This window comes from Lactuca virosa, chromosome 5 (genome assembly GCF_052849685.1).
Source record: "Lactuca virosa cultivar CGN04683 chromosome 5, Lactuca_virosa_CGN04683_v6, whole genome shotgun sequence".
NCBI classification, from domain to species: domain Eukaryota; kingdom Viridiplantae; phylum Streptophyta; class Magnoliopsida; order Asterales; family Asteraceae; genus Lactuca; species Lactuca virosa.
In genome coordinates, this window is record NC_136430.1 from 418125942 (window position 1) to 418148913 (window position 22972).

Genomic DNA, 22972 nt, shown 5'->3' on the forward strand with positions numbered 1-22972 from the left:
GACATATTCCTCACAAAAAACTTCACCTACAAAAAAGAGAGGGGGAGATTAGAGAGAAAAGTAAACAAAAATTGAGTTTACAAAAATGGAAGACCTCAACACTTTGAGGATAAAGAAACAAATGCTCCTCATTGAGCAATCTGCAATTGAGCAGAAAATCAACTTGTATGAACAAGTAACAACGGTCACCAATGTACCGGAAAGCGAAAGCTTAAAAACAAAGGCTATTCCAGTGCAAACGGCACCTGGTAAAGAATCGAAAAATTCGTTGAAAGCTGATGCTTTGCTAAAAAGCATAATAAAGGAGACAGCTACTCCTCTTCCTGAAGGAAAAACTAGCTTATTGGTTAACCCCAATCCTTGTACTGAAGGAATCAGTAAAATGACAACTTTGTCACCCACCAACAAATCTGTGCAGGAGTTTACACCAGATTACAAAAAAACTCTTAACAAAGAAGCTGAAAGATTTTATGTAATCTACAAAGGACCACATGCCGGTGTTCATACTGACTGGGGAATTACAGAAACTTTCTGTAAAGCTGATAAAGTTACTTGCAAAAAATTCAGAAATGAAACATCTGCAAGATTAAGCCTTGCCACCTATCAAGATGATACAAGCAAAACTAACCAACCGCTTCTTCGACCAAAAATCCAAAAAGTCAAAGAAGCTCACAGAGACCAAAGGTTTGACGTTCCAATTGACGTTCAACAAACGGTTAACTATCCTGAAATCTCTTTTGAAGATTTCAGAACAATCTGGAAGAAAGCAAGAGCTGCATGCCCAGAAGATCTTATTTATGAAAAGTTTTTCACTACGGATAAGAAGACAAAAAGTCTGTTCAACTTCCTCGAAGGAGCAGATGCAAATTTAGTCTACCAAGCTATTCAAGCTGGACTAATCGACAATATCTACCCAAGTTGCAACCTTCAAGAACTCAAATTCTTCCCAAGCAGCATGGTAGAATCCATTAAGAACTTTCGAAAGAAAGTACTTAAAGCAAAAGATAACCCGATCTACATCAGATGCATCTCTTCACTCCCAGAATGGATTCAAGAATCAACTCTTTCTTCATACCCTTTTCTGGAAATTGGTCTTTCTAAAACCAATAGAGAAATTGAACAATCTCGACCAATGGAGGATAAAGATCTACCATTCACAGAAATTCTTCATCCCAATCGCATCAATGGGTTAAGAAGAATCTCAGAAAAAATCATTGAGATTATCTCTGGTTCAAAAAAGAAGATTAATTATACCAACTCACATTGTATAATTACAAGCTGGAGTTACAACAACACCAGTCAAGAAGATCTTCGTCAAGCCTCTATGTTTGGCAAAAAATTCATGAACAATACCATGGAAGTCTCCAACGCTACACACCAACACTTCTGCCGACATGCAGAACAACTTTTCGAAGAACATCTCTGTCACTTTTGCGAAAGCAAAGATTCGGAGACAAAGGAGGGGCCCTCCTCTGAAGATGACAAATCCTCATCATCTTAATAAAAGATGCTCCGCACACTTCCATCCACTCAGAAAAATAATACGTCTTACCTTTTAGAGATGCCTTCCAGCTATCCACAATAATGTAATTCGTTAGTGGAGAGAAACGTCATGTCTGGCGTAACAAACAATTATCAGACCCTCTCAATGTATCTATAAATTGAGAGTTATGTTTTCATTAAGGGCATCGTAATAACGAGTGCAAGAAAAACACTCTCTATCCTATCAAATTTTAATGTCTTGTGAGTAAAATCTCCCTTAGAGGGGAGAAGATGTAAAATATTGTAAGAGTACTCCCATCTTGGGAGCTCTTTTTTAAAGTTATCTTCTTGTTCTGATTCAGTATCTTCTTGTTCTGATACCAGTTTGATATGTGTGTGCGGTTTTGTGCGGTAAATTGTCTTTAACAAGAATGCGGTAAATTGTCTTTAACAAGAAGAAGGGAATAGATGCAAAGATTGTAAAGAGAAAACTCATTTAATCAATAAGTGTTTTGGAGTAGGAGTATTACTTACATAGATAGAAACTATTCAAGCCAGCCTGTGTCATCCTTTGGTCTGTGTGGTTGCTTTCCCTGTTGGCCTCATGCCTGCGGTACTGTTGACCATCGTCGACCTGACACTCTGTCACTTACAGGTTTCATGACTCTATTTTGTATGAACACTCAAGTATAACAAAACATGGATTTATTGATAAAAGAGCTCCCAAGATGGGAGTACTCTTACAATATTTTACATCTTTGACAACCATGCGCTTCTTTATTGACAAGAAGGGAATAGATGCAAAGATTGTAAAGAGAAAACTCATTTAATCAATAAGTGTTTTACAAACCGCTAATAATGGAGGTTATGAAGCTCTTGAAAAGTATTCCAGTTGTTATAATTGTCTTTAACAAGAAGAAGGGAATAGATGCAAAGATTGTAAAGAGAAAACACATTTAATCAATAAGTGTTTTGGAGTAGGAGTATTACTTACATAGATAGAAACTATTCAAGCCAGTCTGTGTCATCCTTTGGTCTGTGTGGTTGCTTTCCCTGAAATAGAGTCATGAAACCTGTAAGTGACAAAGTGTCAGGTCGACGATGGTCAACAGTACCGCAGGCATGAGGCCAACAGGGAAATCAACCACACAGACCAAAGGATGACACATGCTGGCTTGAATAGTTTCTATCTATGTAAGTAATACTCCTACTCCAAAACACTTATTGATTAAATGAGTTTTCTCTTTACAATCTTTGCATCTATTCCCTTCTTTAACAAGAAGAAGGGAATAGATGCAAAGATTGTAAAGAGAAAACTCATTTAATCAATAAGTGTTTTGGAGTAGGAGTATTACTTACATAGATAGAAACTATTCAAGAAGAAGGGAATAGATGCAAAACACTTATTGATTAAATGAGTTTTCTCTTTACAATCTTTGCATCTATTCCCTTCTTTAACAAGAAGAAGGGAATAGATGCAAAGATTGTAAAGAGAAAACTCATTTAATCAATAAGTGTTTTGGAGTAGGAGTATTACTTACATAGATAGAAACTATTCAAGCCAGCCTGTGTCATCCTTTGGTCTGTGTGGTTGCTTTCCCTGTTGGCCTCATGCCTGCGGTACTGTTGACCATTGTCGACAATACAGGTTAAGCCTGTAAATTGTCTTTAACCATCGTCGACAGTACAAGTTAAAGACCATCGTCGACAGTGCCGGCTCTGATACCAGTTTGATATGTGTGTGCGGTTTTGTGCGGTAAATTGTCTTTAACAAGAATGCGGTAAATTGTCTTTAACAAGAAGAAGGGAATAGATGCAAAGATTGTAAAGAGAAAACTCATTTAATCAATAAGTGTTTTGGAGTAGGAGTATTACTTACATAGATAGAAACTATTCAAGAAGAAGGGAATAGATGCAAAACACTTATTGATTAAATGAGTTTTCTCTTTACAATCTTTGCATCTATTCCCTTCTTTAACAAGAAGAAGGGAATAGATGCAAAGATTGTAAAGAGAAAACTCATTTAATCAATAAGTGTTTTGGAGTAGGAGTATTACTTACATAGATAGAAACTATTCAAGCCAGCCTGTGTCATCCTTTGGTCTGTGTGGTTGCTTTCCCTGTTAGCCTCATGCCTGCGGTACTGTTGACCATTGTCGACAATACAGGTTAAGCCTGTAAATTGTCTTTAACCATCGTCGACAGTACAAGTTAAAGACCATCGTCGACAGTGCCGGCTCTGATACCAGTTTGATATGTGTGTGCGGTTTTGTGCGGTAAATTGTCTTTAACAAGAATGCGGTAAATTGTCTTTAACAAGAAGAAAGGAATAGATGCAAAGATTGTAAAGAGAAAACTCATTTAATCAATAAGTGTTTTGGAGTAGGAGTATTACTTATATAGATAGAAACTATTCAAGCCAGCCTGTGTCATCCTTTGGTCTGTGTGGTTGCTTTCCCTGTTGGCCTCATGCCTGTGGTACTGTTGACCATCGTCGACCTGACACTCTGTCACTTACAGGTTTCATGACTCTATTTTGTATGAATACTCAAGTATAACAAAACATGGATTTATTGATAAAAGAGCTCCCAAGATGGGAGTACTCTTACAATATTTTACATCTTCTCCCTTCTAAGGGAGATTTTACTCACAAGACATTAAAATTTTATAGGATAGAGAGTGTTTTTCTTGCACTCGTTATTGCGATGCCCTTAATGAAAACATAACTCTCAATTTATAGATACATTGAGAGGGTCTGATAATTGTTTGTTACGTCAGGGATGACTTTCTCTCCACTAACGAATTACATTATTGTGGATAGCTGGAAGGCATCTCTAAAAGGTAAGACGTATTATTTTTCTGAGTGGATGGAAGTGTGCGGAGCATCTTTTATTAAGATGATGAGGATTTGTCATCTTCAGAGGAGGGCCCCTCCTTTGTCTCCGAATCTTTGCTTTCGCAAAAGTGACAGAGATGTTCTTCGAAAAGTTGTTCTGCATGTCGGCAGAAGTGTTGGTGTGTAGCGTTGGAGACTTCCATGGTATTGTTCATGAATTTTTTGCCAAACATAGAGGCTTGACGAAGATCTTCTTGACTGGTGTTGTTGTAACTCCAGCTTGTAATTATACAATGTGAGTTGGTATAATTAATCTTCTTTTTTGAACCAGAGATAATCTCAATGATTTTTTCTGAGATTCTTCTTAACCCATTGATGCGATTGGGATGAAGAATTTCTGTGAATGGTAGATCTTTATCCTCCATTGGTCGAGATTGTTCAATTTCTCTATTGGTTTTAGAAAGACCAATTTCCAGAAAAGGGTATGAAGAAAGAGTTGATTCTTGAATCCATTCTGGGAGTGAAGAGATGCATCTGATGTAGATCGGGTTATCTTTTGCTTTAAGTACTTTCTTTCGAAAGTTCTTAATGGATTCTACCATGCTGCTTGGGAAGAATTTGAGTTCTTGAAGGTTGCAACTTGGGTAGATATTGTCGATTAGTCCAGCTTGAATAGCTTGGTAGACTAAATTTGCATCTGCTCCTTCGAGGAAGTTGAACAGACTTTTTGTCTTCTTATCCGTAGTGAAAAACTTTTCATAAATAAGATCTTCTGGGCATGCAGCTCTTGCTTTCTTCCAGATTGTTCTGAAATCTTCAAAAGAGATTTCAGGATAGTTAACCGTTTGTTGAACGTCAATTGGAACGTCAAACCTTTGGTCTCTGTGAGCTTCTTTGACTTTTTGGATTTTTGGTCGAAGAAGCGGTTGGTTAGTTTTGCTTGTATCATCTTGATAGGTGGCAAGGCTTAATCTTGCAGATGTTTCATTTCTGAATTTTTTGCAAGTAACTTTATCAGCTTTACAGAAAGTTTCTGTAATTCCCCAGTCAGTATGAACACCGGCATGTGGTCCTTTGTAGATTACATAAAATCTTTCAGCTTCTTTGTTAAGAGTTTTTTTGTAATCTGGTGTAAACTCCTGCACAGATTTGTTGGTGGGTGACAAAGTTGTCATTTTACTGATTCCTTCAGTACAAGGATTGGGGTTAACCAATAAGCTAGTTTTTCCTTCAGGAAGAGGAGTAGCTGTCTCCTTTATTATGCTTTTTAGCAAAGCATCAGCTTTCAACGAATTTTTCGATTCTTTACCAGGTGCCGTTTGCACTGGAATAGCCTTTGTTTTTAAGCTTTCGCTTTCCGGTACATTGGTGACCGTTGTTACTTGTTCATACAAGTTGATTTTCTGCTCAATTGCAGATTGCTCAATGAGGAGCATTTGTTTCTTTATCCTCAAAGTGTTGAGGTCTTCCATTTTTGTAAACTCAATTTTTGTTTACTTTTCTCTCTAATCTCCCCCTCTCTTTTTTGTAGGTGAAGTTTTTTGTGAGGAATATGTCATGAGGATCATATCCTTTTATAGGGCTCGAGAGGAGCAAGTGAGATCATGGATGATGTAAGGTATACCTGAAGTCACGGGTGAGGCAGTCTGCCAGTACATTTTTATTTCCTGCGAGATGTTCAACAGTGAAAGTATATCGTGAGAACCACTCTTGCCAACGTATTAGTCGGCCTAATTTGTTGTCTCCTGCAATCTTAGTTCGGAGGAAATAAGTAAAATTTTTATTATCTGTACGAACCAGGAAATTTACTGGTGTTAAATATACAGAGAATTTTGTAATAACTCTTTTTACAGTGAGTAATTCTTTTTCATTCCTATGGTAGTTTTTCTCGGCTGCCTTGAAACTGCCAGAGGTGTACCTGCAAATTTGTTCTTCATTTTTGGGGGTTTTAGCTTTTAAAACACCTCCCCAAAATTCATCAGAAGCATCAGTTTCAATAATTAAACTGTCTTCAATGTTTGGAAGATAAAGTTTTGGAAAATTGATTAAAACTTTCTTTATCTTTTTGATGTAGTCTGTATCAGCATTTGACCAATTCCAGATGACATCTTTTTTCAATTTTACCTGTAAAGGTTTTCTCATGACTGCAAGTTTTTCAATATATGTTTCAGCGTAAGTTAAAACACCAAGAAATCTTTGCAGTTGTTTTTTGTCTTCTAAAACATTTGGAAAGTCATGTAAATGTTCAAGAATATGCTTTTGAGGACAATGAGTACCCTCATTTATTTCTAAACCCAAAAAATTAATTTTTGTTTTGAAAAGATGAGATTTCTTTTTTGAAAGTATTATTCTATATTTTAAAATGGTTCTGAGAACCTGTGTAACATGAACATAGTGCTCTTGTTCATCTTTGCTGAAGACCATGATGTCATCAACGTATACAGTACAGAAACCTTCAAGTCCTCGAAGGGCGTTCTGCATGTGTCTTTGAAAAATACTAGGAGCTTGTTTAAGCCCAAAGGGCAGTACTTTCCATTGAAAGAGTCCATCAGGACATGTGAAGGCAGTGAGAAGCTGCGATTCTTCATCAAGTAGGACTTACCAGAAACCTGACTTGCAGTCAAAACTTGAATACATATTTTTTCCTCGTAGAAGAGTCAAAAGTTCATGCATATTGGGAAGATTATGTGAGTCTCCAATAGTTGCATCATTGATTGCTTTGTAGTTGACAACCATGCGCTTCTTTCCTCTTTTTTTTTCTGCTTCTTTATTGACAAGAAAGACAGGGGACATATGAGGGGATTTTGATTCTATAATTAGTCTCATATCAAGTAATTCCTTGATTTGTTTGGAGAATTCTTCTCTATCTTGTAGAGAGTAAACCATAGGTTTTTCTCTAATAACCGTTTTGGGATTAATGAGCTTAATTGAAGCTTTCATCCATCCTTTGGTTTTATCTGGATCAATAGGATTTTCAGAACAAACTTTTTCAAGAAGATCTTCAATCTGTTTGAACCTGGTAGTTTGAATAGAAATAATCATTTCTTTATTAATTCCTTCTTGGGTTATATTAGTACCCGTAATTTGTTTTTCTTTAGAGCCTTTTTCTTGAGTTTCGAGAAAACCTGGTTTTCCTTTGCTATAGGCTTCTGTGACCTTTTTTATAATTACCATATCATTATTAAGATGAAAGGCAATTCTATCTATCCATTGTATAAATGGTCCATAAACTTGACAAAAGTTGTTACCAATTATGATATCAATTCCTGAATTTTGTTGGTAAATAGTGGGAACGTTGAAATGTTCTCCTGAAAGTTCGAGATTAATATTTCTACAAACTTTATTTATCTTTATGGTTTCACCATTTGCAATAGTGGCACAAATTTCTTTGGGAGCATTTTCCCAGAGCTCATCCGGAATGATGAATTTGCTTGCAAGACATAAAGATGCACCTGTGTCTACAAAACAATGTACTCTAAATTTCTTATATCCTTTAAAGTTAAGGAAGGCAGAAACATAAATAGAGTTTGGATTAGTGAGATTCATGATAAGGGAATCATTAATCTTCTGGAGGTTTGCGCAAAAATGGTTAAACTCATCCTCCCTAAAAAGTGGAGCCTGTATGAGACTAGTCTGAGTCATCCGTGGTTGATTCGTTTTCATCAGAATTTGATGAAGAATCAGTTTCAACATGAAATGTAAAGACATGTTGTATACATTCATACTCCTCTTCAAGAGCTTCATAACCTCCATTATTAGCAGTTTGTAAAACCTTGACTTTGTCAGGATATTTTTTTCTATTTGGACATTCATTGGCATAGTGTCCTTCTTCATTGCAGATCCAACATCTACATTTTTTCTTTCCTTGTGGACAGGAAGTAGTCTTCTTAGGTGATTCTTTTGAAGGTTTTTTGAAGTATTTTCCTGGTGAAAATTTTATTCTTTTCTTTTTCCAGAAAGATTTGTATTTCTTTTTGTTTTTATATTTTTTCTTAGTATAAGTTTTCCTTCCAATATCAAAGTTTTTGAAATCAGAGAGAATGCTACAACAATCTTTACTTATTGTTTTGAGTTTTTGTTGTTTATATCTGTCTTGACAGATTCTATCAATTTCTTCCTTTGCAATTTTTGTTGCATAAGAAAGACTGGTTTGCTGGATTTCTCCAGTAGCTTCTTTTTTCCATCTTTCAGTACAGATTTCTCCAATCATTGGAATTTTCATTAGATAAGCAGATATCCATTGTGCATATTCACTTCTCTGGGGAATATCATATAGATATGATTCATACATACATGTGTATTTGTCGAGAAGACTAATATCATGTAACTGGAGTTTTGTCATTGAAACTCTTGCTACGTCAACTTTCTTATTAATGGTAAAGTCTTTATTAGAAATATAATCAAGACCTAAGAAAGTAGTGTATATGACATTTATAAGATTATCAAAAAGATCTGAACCATGCAAATCTTCATTCCAATTATTGTTTCTTAGGAACTTTTGCACAATTCCATCAGTTTTGTGTTCTAAAAGTATAAGAACATTTTTTGCTTTTTCAAATTCATCTGGGTTTGTCTGTAAGATTAGTGAAATCTCAGTAACCCATTTTTCAAATTCATCTGGGTTTGCTCTCATGGGTTGGAAGCAACATGGGAAGTCGAGTCAGAAATTCGCAATAAATACCCACACCTTTTCGAATAAAATTTCGAGGGCGAAATTCTAATAAGGGTGAGAAGGTGTAACAGCCCTGTTTTCAGAGATAGAAAATTTTACAACAAAGGTATATTTTTATTGTTTATATAGATACATATAATTAAGTATATGACTCACTTGTATAAAGGAAAGCCATAAACAACTAATGATTGCTATAGAAAAAGTGTAATATTTCATTAGCAAGAAAAGTTAAACCTAAGTAAACAAGCACACAAGTAGCTTACAAATGCTTATATCATGCTTTCTAAGGTGCTTACAAGTTCTACAACATAGGAACAAGTCATATTAACCATATTACCATTTTTCTTCATTCCAAAACAAAATCATTTACAAATAATCAGTAGAAGGAAGGCTTTAAAAGCATAAAGGTTCAATCTAAAGCAAAGTGAGTACTTATGTAATTTAATGGGATACATACATGCTATAATATGTTGTAAATTACTTTGCCATGATTAATTGCTTAATGTTTTAAAAACATGTTTTATAGTACATTAGTTATACTACTTTATTATTGTTTAATGTTTTAAAGAGCATGTTTATGGTATATTATCAAGATAGCATGAAAGTTTTATACATGTTAAGTTTGGCCATTTAAATACCCATCGTACGGGGGTATGGTATGAAGGACCGACTTGCAACCGGACCTTATGGGACAGCCTTTTATGGATCCCGAGGTTAGCTAACCTCTTAACAGTTTTGGCCTACTTACATGTAACCATGAGATCTCAAAGAAATGTTTTAAAGCATGCATAAATTATTACTCTTAAATGATCAAAACCATAATTACTCACTGAGCTTAAAAGCTTATGTATTCTTGTATGTATCTCAGGACAACATGAGTAAGGGACCACATGAAGTAGTTGAAGGGTCCAGTAAATGGTTTGGTCTAGGCTTTCATTGTAATAGTTTATTTTGAGTCTTTAGTGCATTTAGTGGGTTGTTAGTGAGTTTACGGCCATATGGTGAGTTTACGGTCGTAAGCCTGTTTACGGCCGTAAACCCTGTTTGCGGCCCAAGTCTAGTATAAATAGAGGAGTTGTAGGTCATTGTCAGGTTGTTGATGCTCTAGAGATTACGGCCAAGTGTATCGAGTTGTACCAGACGTTTTCAGCAATAAACGTGTGCAAGCTTGATTTCTTTTCTACTTCTACTCTCATTCTGATTTCTTTTGATTGTTTGTTGCTTGATCATTGGTAAAGATCCGTTTTTAGGACCTTACAGTAGTTTTCTATAAATAAGTTGAAGTGATATAAGTTAATACGATAGTATTTTATATTCCATGTTTACCAGTTTATATGTAATAAATTTCTCTTTATGTAATAAAGATGTTTTTACTAAATGACATAGTTAAATTAAATATTAGTACCAGAAGGGACGGGGCATGACAAGTTGGTATCAGAGCATTAGTCCAAATGATCTAGGTTAAACCAAGACTAACTTAGACTTAGACTTAAATTAAAAATAAAGATTTAATAGCTTTGATTTTCTTTATATAATTATATATATAGATATACTCTGTCACGAATACATGTTTCAGATGTTTAAAAAGCTCGGTGAAGGCCCTTCTGGAGTTAGGCGCAAGGAACCAAACCCAATAAATCACCCTCTGGAATGTCCGGTGCCGATTAACCAAGTTGGTCCATACCAAAACTTTGCACCAATTATTTTCATCTCTGATGATGAACTCTCAGAAGCCAATAACAACTTCATAAGCAAGCTTCCATGGGAAGAGATGATTTGGCCAGAAGAAGAGGTTATACCTCCACCTCGTGTGGCGCATCCTCCACCACCAGATGCTGCATCTTATGTTGGAGAAAATCACTATGATTTTGCAAACCAGAAATCGGCTTATATAAACGAGCTGCTAAACATGATAACTGAGGTCAATCAACAATGTTATCTCGCTCAGCAAGAAGCATACGAGTAGAGAACTTATATCATGGCTTTGGAAGAAGAGCTTAAAGAAACAAGAGCAAAACTGGAACTAAAAACCCAACTTTTAGATGAAAACCAAGTCCAAATACTCCAGATGCAAGACGAGCTCGGTTATTACCACTACCTGCTTGATTAAACCTCCACCCTCTAAAGAAGCAGCATAAGGATAATATATATATATATATATATATATATATATATATATATATATACATATTCGGAACATATAGAATCAACAGATACGGAAAATTTTCTTATTTCCCTAAATTTTGACATCCTAAGTTATTCGGAATGTATAGAATCAACAGATAGGGAAAATTTTCTTATTTCCCTAAATTTTGACATCCTGAGTTATTTCTTTAATATTAATATTTTATCTAAAAAATAAATAAATAAATATCTTATTTTGTCATTATTATTAATAAATTTAATCTTTTAGTAGAAGGCAGAATCAGACGAGGATCAAATCCAAGAAGATCAAATTGAATATTCGTATATTCAAGAAAATATCGAAATCATCGAACAAGTCAGTATAGGAGAAATCGACAACTATAAATACATAAATTTTTGAATGGTAGACCAAGAAGAGTATGAAAGAGTTTTAGAGCAAGTTGAAGATCTAGATGCTCGAAATTGGGAACTCGAGTATAGATGTCACTTTGCCATTAAACTATTGTCAATATTTATTAGGGAATTTTATGTCATAATAGGTATAGACTGGATGTCTAAAAATTGAGCCTATATAATATGTCACAAGAAGATGGTAAAGGTTGAAGATAAGAATGGCAAGGAGATAATTATTTATAGTAGTCATAGGAAAAATCATGTCAATCTTATCTTAATTTTAAAGGCAAGAAAGTCAATATGCAAAGGATGTGAAACCTACTTGGCATATGTGATAGATACTAAAAAGGAAAAGAAATCAACAGAAGGGGTACCAGTAGTGGGTGAATATCCAGAAGTATTTCCTGATGAGCTACTTGGATTACCACCTGATACACAAGTTGAATTCTGTATTGATTTGGTACCTGGAGCAGTACCCATAACACGTGCACCATACAGGCTAGCACCCTCTAAAATGCAAGAGCTTATGACCCAGTTGCAAGAACTACTTGACAAAGGGTTTATTCGCCCAAACTCGTCACCTTGGAGAGCACCAATATTGTTTGTTAAAAAGAAGGATGGGACCATGCGAATGTGTATCGACTATCGAGAATTAAATAAAGTCACGATAAAAAATCGATATCATTTACCCCGGATAGATGATTTATTCGATCAATTGCAAGGAGCAAGTTATTTCTCGAAAATCGATTTACGATCAGGATACCATCAATTAAAGATACGAAAGGGACTTGAAAGTTGCAAAGCGATCTATTCCAATGAAGACCAGAGATCGGCTATGCTTCTGGAAAAGTAAAATCATCAACATAGCAAGGAAGGCTACATTCTGGATTAAACGAATACAAATATGTCAACTTAGTACCAAAGATATTCTGGTTCCCCCAATATATATATATATATATATATATATATATATATATATTGTAGTGGGACAGGAAAAAGGAAACCTTAATATTTCCTTAAGTTTTGATGTTATATGTCCCAAATTTTGTATTGACGCATATGTAATATAAATGTTATTCATATTATTAGTGATATTTTGTAGAATGAATAGTCGAGAAAGGAATAGAAACAACCCAAGAAATACAAGACCATCGGGACAAGGAAGCGGACCTACATCAATTCCAGACAACTCTGCTAGAGGAGTTGATATAGCCGCAGAACTCTCTCGAAGCCTCTAAGAAAGTCTCCCGACTATAATAGCTCAAATTCAATTGGCTACGAATCAAAGCTCGGTGCATGGAACGCCCGAAGAAAATCATACAAGGCACGGACGTGATAATGGTCGTACTCACGGATGCGACTACAAAGCATTTACTACTGCAGGTCCTTCTGAGTTCAACGAAAAAGGAGGACCCATAGCAGTGATGAATTGGCTTGATGACATGGAGAGCTGTTTCCAGACATGTCAGTGCGCCATCGATCAACGAGTAAGGTATGCTTCAACTAAACTGAAGTTGAACGCTCTCCATTGGTGGAAAACCATTCAAACTAGTCGTGGCATCACAGAAGCATCATCAATGCCATGGGAGGAATTCAAGAATCTAGTCAATAGCAGATTTTGCCAAGACGCTCGACTGAATATGATGGAAGAGGAATTCATTAAACTAGAACAAGGAATCAAGTGAGTAGAAGAATATGCAGATACATTTCTGGAAAAGTCTTGATTTGCAACTGACATGATAACAACAGAAACTAGCAAGGTAAAACGTTTCCTAACTGGTTTAAGAAAAGATTTACGAAGGTTTATCAATATGTCTCAACCAAAGGCCTTTCAAGAAGGCCTGAAACTAGCAATCCTAGTTGAGAAAGATGGGTATGAGCCAAACAACTACCGGTTAAGTGAGAAAAGGAAGTTTGAAGGGAAGAATTTTGGTCGAGCATTCAAGAAGACAAGAAAAGAAGGTGCAATAACAGTTGACAAACCAACTTGTCCCAAATGCAATAAGAAGCATACAGGGGAATGTATGATGGGCATAAATGTATGTTATAAGTGTGGTCAACCTGGCCATATGATGAATAACTGTCCTAGGAACAAGACATGCTACAGTTGCGGTTCAGCTGAGCATCTCGCGAACAATTGCCCAAAGCCTAAGAATGTTCAGCCAATAAAAGCAATAGCAGGCACTAAAAGAAATGGACCAGAAGCTGGGAAAGCCAAAGGAAGGTTATATCAACTTACTACTGAAGAGACAAACGAAATGCCAGATGTGGTGACAAGTATCTTCATAAGGTGGGTTGCACCTGATCCTACATCGGCTTGGAAGGAGAACGAAACATTTCCTTATAAGGGGTGTGGATACCTTCCTTTTCACAACGCGTTTTAAATTCGTGAGGGCAGCAGATCCCATAAGAACTCTGCAGTTAAGCGTGCCCGGGCGAGAGCAATTTAGGGATGGATGACCCCCTGGGAAGTTTTCGTGCCGGGAGCCTAAAGCGGACAATATTATGATACATGCCAGAGGAGGATGTTACAAATGGTATCAGAGCTAGGGCACGGTTCGATGTGTTCGACGGGGTGTCGAACCCTATAATGGGGGGTGAAGGTGGGTTGCACCTGATCCTACATCGGCTTGGAAGGAGAACGAAACATTTCCTTATAAGGGGTGTGGATACCTTCCTTGTCACAACGCGTTTTAAAGTCGTGAGGGCAGCAGATCCCACAAGAACTCTGCAGTTAAGCGTGCCCGGGCAAGAGCAATTCAGGGATGGGTGACCCCCTGGGAAGTTTTCGTGCCTGGAGCCCAAAGCGGACAATATTGTGATACGTGCCAGAGGGGGATGTTACACTTGGCAATGCCGATCTCTATGGTTACATCAGAGTCGACATTTAGTACCAACGATCAGGTCATAGATAAGTATAGAAGTTTGCTTAGCATCAAGACCGCGAAAGCCTTAGTTTGTGCACAAGTTTAGCTACGATCTACACTGACCTATCTTTAACTAGTTGGTACTTATTGTATTGGGTTTTATGTTGGCCGATTAGCTAGGAAATCCTAATTAGCTAGTCTATAAATTACGTCTTTCGCTTCTTTTGTATTTGTACCTCTTATTTGATAATAATACGAAACCCTAGCCGTTCTATGTCTTTTACTTGTTAGTTTACATGTATCAGAGCGCGATTGATCATTTGTATTTTCGTTTTTGGAGGCGAGTTGTGGCAGACACGATGTTGTGCGAATCGAACTGTTATTGGAAATATAGCCACGAAAGATGATTCTTTTCGGTCCGTTAGTACCCAACTCAATGGCAAGAACTATGCATAATGGAGTTATGTAATGAAGAATTTCTTACGAGGCAAGGGTATGTGGGGGATTGTTAAAGGTGACAAGGAAAAACCAACAGATGACAAGGCTGTGAATTATACAACCTTTTTGGATTCATGGGAGACTGATAACTCCAAGATCATTACTTGGATTAATAGTTCTGTTATCCAGTCTATTGGTACTCAGTTGGCGAAGTATGACACAACAAAGGAGGTTTGGGATCACTTGGATAGGCTGTATACTAAGTCTAATTTTGCAAAGCAGTTCAGTTAGAGTTTGATATTCGAGCCATCCAACAGAACAATCTCAGTGTTCAGGAATTCTATGCAGCTATGTCGGATTGGTTGGATCAGTTGGCTCTCTTATAGAACCTGCTGAGCTGAAGGCTTTTAAGCCTTATACTGATAGAAAGGAAGAGCAACGCTTGGTTCAGTTCTTGATGACATTACGTTCAGATTTTGAAGGCTTGCGTTGATCAATCTTGCATCGCACACCTCTTCCCATGGTTGATTCGGTTGTTCACGAGTTGATTGCTGAAGAAATTCGTATCAAGTCCCATGCTGACAAAGGTCCCAAAACAGCCACTCCTACTGTCTTTGTTGTTCGACAACGACCTCAGTCTTCAAACTAGGATTGGTCCTAAAGTTACATTTAATGAGTGTGCTTTCTGTAAGAAGAACCATTGGAAAACAAATTGTCCTTTGTTGTTAAGCAAGGGAAATCAACAACAACAACAAACCAGATCACCTGCACAGTCTCAGTCTTCTGGACAACTTTAGCCACGTTCCTCGTTTCCACCTTTTAGGCCACCACAGTACGATGCTGCTGCACCTTCAGCTGAGAATGAGATAGATTTTACACCACCATCAGCCTTGGATCCCCAAATTGTTGAGCAGTCCAGACAGTTCATTGCTGCCAATCCAACTGCCATATCAGCTTCCATGTCTCATTCAAGTCTTTCTTCATCCAACACTTTAGGTATTGCTTTATCCCTGTGGATATTGGATTCTGGTGCATCTTATCACATGTCACCATATTTGTCATCTTTTGCTTCATTATCATCTCGTACACCTCTCTTTTATGTCTATTAGTGTTACACCTATGTCAGTAGAGAGTGTTGGTTATATTGTCACTCCTTATATATCTTCAACAAATGTCTATTATATTCTCACACTTGTTTTGAATCTTGTTTCGGTCAGTCAGTTGTGTAAGTCTGGTTGTTGGGTCTTCTTTTCTGATTTGTTCTGCTGTGTACATGACATTCGGTCTCGGAGGGTGATTGGGATAGGCCGTAGACTTGGAGAGCTTTATGTTTTAGAGCAACTACATGTTTTTGATGTTATTGCCTCTAGTGTTGATTTATCGACTTTTCTTTTAAGTCCTTCGTCGTTTTTTTTAATATCTTTGACATTCTCGTTTGGGACATGTGTTAGCATCATGTTTATAGTTTTTGGTTTCCACTGGTTTGTTAGATTCTTTGCGAACTGATGATATTTTTGATTGTTGTGGTTGTAAACTGGAAATTTTTTCTGTTTTACCGTTTAATACAAGTGTCATTCGTTTCCATTGATATTGTGCATTCTGATGTGTGGGGCCCAATCCCCGGTTACCTCCAATGATTTTAAACAGTTGTTGGCATATGTTGGTACTGTGCATCAGTTATCATGTATAGACACCCCTCAACAGAATGGTGTTGTAAAAAGAAAACATCGACATCAATAAGAAACTGTAAGATCCTTACTATTCTCTGTTCAAGTTCCCAATATCTTTGGGGGAGAAGCTGTTATTATCGCTACTTACGTTATTAATCGCATTCGTATTGCACACTTCGGGGAAGTCTCCTTATAAAATTTTGTTTGGGCGACTTCTAAATTATTCTTTATTACGAGTGTTTGGGTGTACCTGCTTTGTCATGAAGCCTCATGTAGAGAGATATGTTGTCTTCAAAATCAGTCATTTGTGTATTTTTGGGGTATAATATTGGCCAGAAAGGTTATCGGTGTTATGATTCGTCGAATAAAAAATTGTATGTCTCTCGCAATGTCACTCTTTTTAGAACACATTCCGTTCTATAGCGTTCCTGGTCAGTCACATGATGCAACTCGAGAGGAGTTTCATACTATTAATCCATTTAACATTGATGTTGATGATACACCACTTGCCACTAATCCAACATCTGTTACTGATCCACCACCTGATCTACCATCTGCCGCTGATCAACCACCCGTTGTTGATCCTCTGCTTAGAGCTGATCAGAATCCTCCACCATCGAGGCCTTATCGGAATAATAAGTCTACAAAGCTTTCTGACTTTGTCTATTACTTTTACTTACCAGTCTTTGCCTCACTTATTGTTAATGTACATCGTCTCTCGAAGCCATCATCGTACAAAGAGGTTGTCTATGATCCCCTTTGAGAGACCACTATGGCTGAGGAGCTTGCAATTCTTTATCAGACTCGTACATGGGATCTGGTTCCGTTTTCGCCTAGAAAGCACATGATTGGTTGTCGTTGGGTATATAAAATCAAAACAAAGTCTGATTGATCCGTTGAGCGTTGCCAGACTTGTTGCGAAAGGGCATGCGCAAAAGTATGGTATGAATTATGAGGAAACTTTTGCTCATGTTGCAAAAATGACGATTGTTCGCACATTGATTGCAGTTTCTTCCATTTGCCAATGCAAGATTTATCAGATGGATGTCAAACATGCGTTCTTGAATGGTGATCTTCATGAGGAAGTATACATGTCTCCTCCCTTAGGTATTGCTCACCAACCAGGTGAAGTTTGTCGACTTTGGAAGGCACTATATGGTCTCAAACAAGCCCCTCGTGCTTGGTTTGAGAAATTTTATACGATGATTACTTCGTTTGGTTTTCGACCAAGTAATCATGATTCAACTCTATTTATTCGGTGTACGAGTATAGGTCGGATTATTTTTTCCTTATATGTCGATGACATGATTATTACTTGAAGCGTCCCAAAATTTACAGATAAAAATTTCATTTTTAATTCATTCCAAAATGTCTGATGAACATGTCAAAACATCAAAAGATGCACCATAGTGTAATAAAATCAGAGTACAAATCCCAAAATCATATAATGCGGAAAATACGGGCGGATGCGGTGCGATCAGGGCATACCCTTCCCTTTCGAGTTGGAAGTACCTAAAACATAAACTGAAAACTGTAAGCATATTGCTTAGTGAGCTCCCCCAAAATACCCCATACCATACATATACAACAGTCAAAAACATATTGGGTCTATTTCACCCCCTTCAGTATCTTTCAACCGGTACTGGGTCTATTTCACCCCCTTCGGTATCTTTTAACCGGTACTGGGTCTATTTCACCCCTTCGGTATCTTTCAACCGCTATCGGGTCTATTTCACCCCTACTACTAACACATATAATCATAACAATAAGAGTTACAGAGACATCAACCAGATACAAGCATAACAGATAATTATCACGAAGACAATCATCATACTACAAACATAATCTAGTGGGCCGACATTGGTGCCTTCGACCCACGGATATAGTGAACGAAACTCACCTCAGACTGAAGGTATCAAATCACACTCGAGATGCTAACTCACATAATCCTCTCACTAAATCACAAATAATGAAACCCTAATTAGAAATTAGGTCCATAATCCAATCCATTGGTCTAAACTTTAGTCCTCGCCTTATTGGGCCTAACCCACCAAGGCCCGAATCCATACTGGCCCAAAAGGTATTCCAAGTCCAACAAAAAGGACCCTAAGGCCCAACATAGGCCCGAGAGCTTCATAATGACCTAAAGCCCACAAATGACCTGATACCACAAAAGGGCCCAAGGCCTAAACCCAAATAAGGCAAAAAGCCAACTAATCCCGAGCCTAAGACTCCAAAAGCCTACAGCCAGACCTACGCGCGACGTACCTGGCTCGTACGCCCGACGCACGCAGTTGATCCGAAATCGGGGTGCAAGCCCAGTATGCGCAACGTACTTAAGAGTATGCCCGACGTACTGGTCAGACATCCAAATCTCTCCAAAAGTCTTAACACATTAAGCTCTTGACGTCCAAATTCAGATCTAAGGTCCTTAAAGTGTATTAAGCCATAAAGTTGCCAACTTTATGCTTTTGCATGACTTAATGGGGCTTAAACCATGGATTTAGCCTTCTATCTTCCTTAAGTGGTCACCAACTCATGCATGGTTGAGTTCTAACCCACAAGATCCGATTTTTATGACTTCATGCACCTTTAAGAGCCCAAAAGGATTTCTATCTTCCTTAGGGTTTGCCCCTGGCTTGAGTACGCCCTACGTACGCATGGGTACGCCCAACGTACGTTGGGGTTATCCCGATTCACGCATGCAAAGGGAGTACGTCGTGCGTACCTTGTGTACGCCTAACGTACTCTTGACTAGGGCATGAATCGGGATAACCCCTACGTACGTTGGGCGTACCCATGCGTACGTAGGGCGTACTCAAGCCAGTGGCAAACCCTAATTTTTAGGATTTACACCCTATTTAAGTTCATTAAGTCGTTCAAGTTCATCACCTTATCAGCCCCCATTGTCTTTTTATGCTAAGCTCGAAACCCTAGCCATCTTGAGGGCATTCTTGAGCTTACAAAGAGTTTTTGGGTGTTCTTTTGTGATCTTGAAGAAGAAGAAGACTTGAGGAGAAGCTTTGGACAAGGAGTTTGTAGATCCACATATTGTTTATCATTTCTAGCTCATTGGAGGTATAAAGTCTGAAACTTGTTCATTCTAAGTCTAGATCTAAGTTTGGGGAAGAACTTAGCATATTTTGGTCTCATAACCTTGGTCTCATGGAGTATGGACTACTCCAGACCATTTTAGATGTCCTTTTGGGCTCTTAAAGGTGCATGAAGTCATAAAAATCGGATCTTGTGGGTTAGAACTCAACCATGCATGAGTTGGTGACCACTTAAGGAGTACGTCGTGCGTACCTTGTGTACGCCCAACGTACTCTTGACTAGTCCATGATTAAATGAAATAATTAGTAAGAGTTCTTACGTGGCGACTTAAGTGTTACATTACTGGTGATGATCATGATGGTATAGTCTTTAAAGCATGATTGGCTCACCATTTTGCTATGAAAAACTTGAGCTTGTTGCGTTATTTCTTGGGGATTGAAGTTTCTCAATCTCCAAAGGGTTATCTTTTTTCTCAAACGAAGTATATTTTAGATTTGTTTGAACGTGCACGACTCAAGGATGATCAGACAGTTGATATGCCTATAGAGAGTAATGCAAAGTATTCTCCAACTGATGGTCTCATTATTAGATCCAAGCCTTTATCGTACCATTGTAGAGAGTTTGGTTTACCTCACTGTCACTAGACCAGATATTGCTCATGCAGTTCATGTGGTTAGCCAGTTTGTCACTGCTTATTCTACTGTTCATTGGGGAACCGTTCTTCGTATTTTGAGATATTTTCGTGGTACACAGTTCTGAATCCTTGTGTTTCCATCTACATCATTTTGTATTGTGACAACGAGAGTACGATAATGATTGCCAAAAATTCAATGTTTCATGAGTGCACAAAACACATTGAGATTGATTGTCATTTCACACATCATCTCTAGAAGGGACTATCTCCCTTCTCTATGTTCCTTCTATTTTGCAGATTGCTGATATTCTTACGAAACCATTTACTGCTCTTCGATTTCATTTTCTATTTGACAAACTCTCAATGTTTATTGTTGTTGCATTGTGAGTTTGAAGGGGAATGTTAGCCTAATAAAATTTTGGACTTTATTTTGTATTGGGTTTATGTTGGCCCATTGGCTAGAAAACCTTAATTAGCTAGTCTATAAATTATGTATTTCTCTTCTTTTATATTTGTATCTCCTATTTGATAATAATACGAAACTCTAGCCGTTATATGTATTTTACTTGTTAGTTCACACTTATGCCGAGCAAACAAATAGATGAATTCAATGAGAAGTTGGTGGCTATAGACACCGGTAAGGATTTCTTCATATTTGAGGTACTTACTATTATTATCATATATATATATATATATATATATATATATATATATATATATATATATTTGTTACGTACATACAATTTCAAAATGCAAAAATCTTTCAAGGATATACGTTGATCGACTTGGCGACAGGCTAGCACGTGAGTAACATACTATGTTTTGGCGTATATATTATTGTGGTTTTCGTTTGGATTTTTTGTCCTTTTTTTTTCATATTTAGGATGCTCAAGTGGATTGACAAAATACATTTGATGGATTTTTGATGACACAATATATCACATAGATGGCTTGTACACTTGGTCGAAATTTATCATTAACTTTTGTTGGTTTGAATTTATCCTTATTTTTTTTTGTTGGTGGGAAAGTATCAAAGAAATGAGTTGATAGCTCATTACTTTGTGCATGTGGGCTGCAAATGGAATCAAAGAAATGACTTAATAAGTGTTTTCAATTTTCTCGGTTTGAAGTTTGATTGGTCATTAGGCTGCTTGGCTATTAATGAGTCTGTTTTCATGGCTTGAAGTCTCGTATAAAAGAAACCGACATTGGAAAAACCGCATCATGCTTTAATGTAATCAAATATGTTTTCACGGTTCCCAAAAAACCTGACCCACCTCATTAAACCGACAATCGGTTTAAAATCGAACCGTTGAACCTGAAACAACATGAGAACACCTCAAAACCGAGCCATTCAAAAACTGCACCTATCGGTTTCTTTAGAATATAGAAACAACAGCCTTATGGTATGCATCCATGACAAAATAATTCGTTTATTTTGTAGGTAAAGTGGGTCTTAGAATCGTTCTACCTGAATTTTACAAAGTATCTTTTCCTGCTCCAGATTGATTGTAAAAAGGTAGTACAGTTACATGTCCAATTATCTTCACTCACGTCTATAATAATTTATGGTAAAATAGTCAATTTGCTACTAGTTAAAACTAACTTGATTTTGATTATTTAATTTTATGTAATCACTTTGATGGAATTAATTGTTTTTGTGAGTTGGACTTGTTTGTTGCAGCTTGGCGATGGATTGATTTATGAAGATGTGGATGGTTCCAACGTGTTTCCACATTTCTATGGCCCATCTCGAAGTTTTGTTCCTCTCACTCTTGACATGGTTGTGAAATCCGAGGGACTAATTTTGTCAAATGGCAAATTTGTTTGTAGCATGTTGAATTAGGAAAGGAAGCTACTTTTAAATATAATGTTTTATTATATATTTTTATAACGTTAACAAAAGTTATTTTACCTACACGTTCTAATGTTTAGTCAAAAATCGTTTTTAAGTCACTTGTGTTTGATCTACAATATAGATATTTTTTTCGTATCTGTTTGTTATCCAACTTTTTATTTTTTTTATTGTTGTCCAAGTGGTTGAAATTGTTTTCCTTGAAATGTGTTGAAAATTTGAATATTTTTATTGAATTTATAATTGTATGTTTAGCAATGTTTGATCAAACTAATTTCTTTAGGTAACAAATAAGTGTAATCAGACTGATTATCATAGTAAAAACAGTTATAATTATGCGATTTTAACTTCAATAACCTTGTTTTGTTAGTAAATAACTAAATATATTAATACAGACTGAGGAATATGCAAAAAAGTCTATATATTTTGGTTCTATTGATACAAAAGTCACGATTTATTTATTTATTTTTGCAATTTAACCATTGAAACGTGTAAACACTTGCAAAATAACCCTTCTAACTGGTTAGTGCCGGTTTTAAAGGTTAAGATGCAATATATATATATATATATATATATATATATATATATATATATATATATATATATGAATTTTTCGTTCATAAAATTAAGTTTAAGGATTTTTCTAGAGATATTCTTTTTTTTATATATACTAAATTTATTTGAAGAAAATTTATGTTTATTTATTAAAAAAAGTCAAACATAAAGATATTTTTTTATTAAAAAACACAATAATGATAATTTATATATCATTTTTGGAATTTTTTTGATTCTTTTTAATAAATATCATTACTACAATTATAAAAATACCATCTATATACTATATAACTTATATAACTTAAGAGGAGTTTGTTGATTTGTTACAAGAAGTGCATTTCTAGGTCAAATGCTACTTCATTGTTGAATTT

General features: G+C 36.5%; 1 protein-coding gene across 2 annotated transcripts in view; it reads left to right on the forward strand.

Annotated features, from left to right (window-relative positions):
- The window catches only part of LOC145112574 (dihydroorotate dehydrogenase), a 37425-nt gene extending 15241 nt beyond the window's left edge, over positions 1-22184 (forward strand). The window contains exons 3-4 of one of the 2 annotated variants that reach the window (XM_079048726.1): positions 20765-20828; positions 21636-21710. In XM_079048726.1, the coding sequence (XP_078904852.1) occupies positions 20765-20828; positions 21636-21700 (129 nt within the window). In that variant the 3' untranslated portion in view covers positions 21701-21710. Of the gene's footprint in view, positions 1-20764; positions 20829-21635; positions 21711-21875 lie in introns of those variants that run through there. The other variant, XM_079048725.1, reaches the window with a different exon arrangement.
- The last annotated feature ends 788 nt before the right edge of the window (positions 22185-22972 follow it).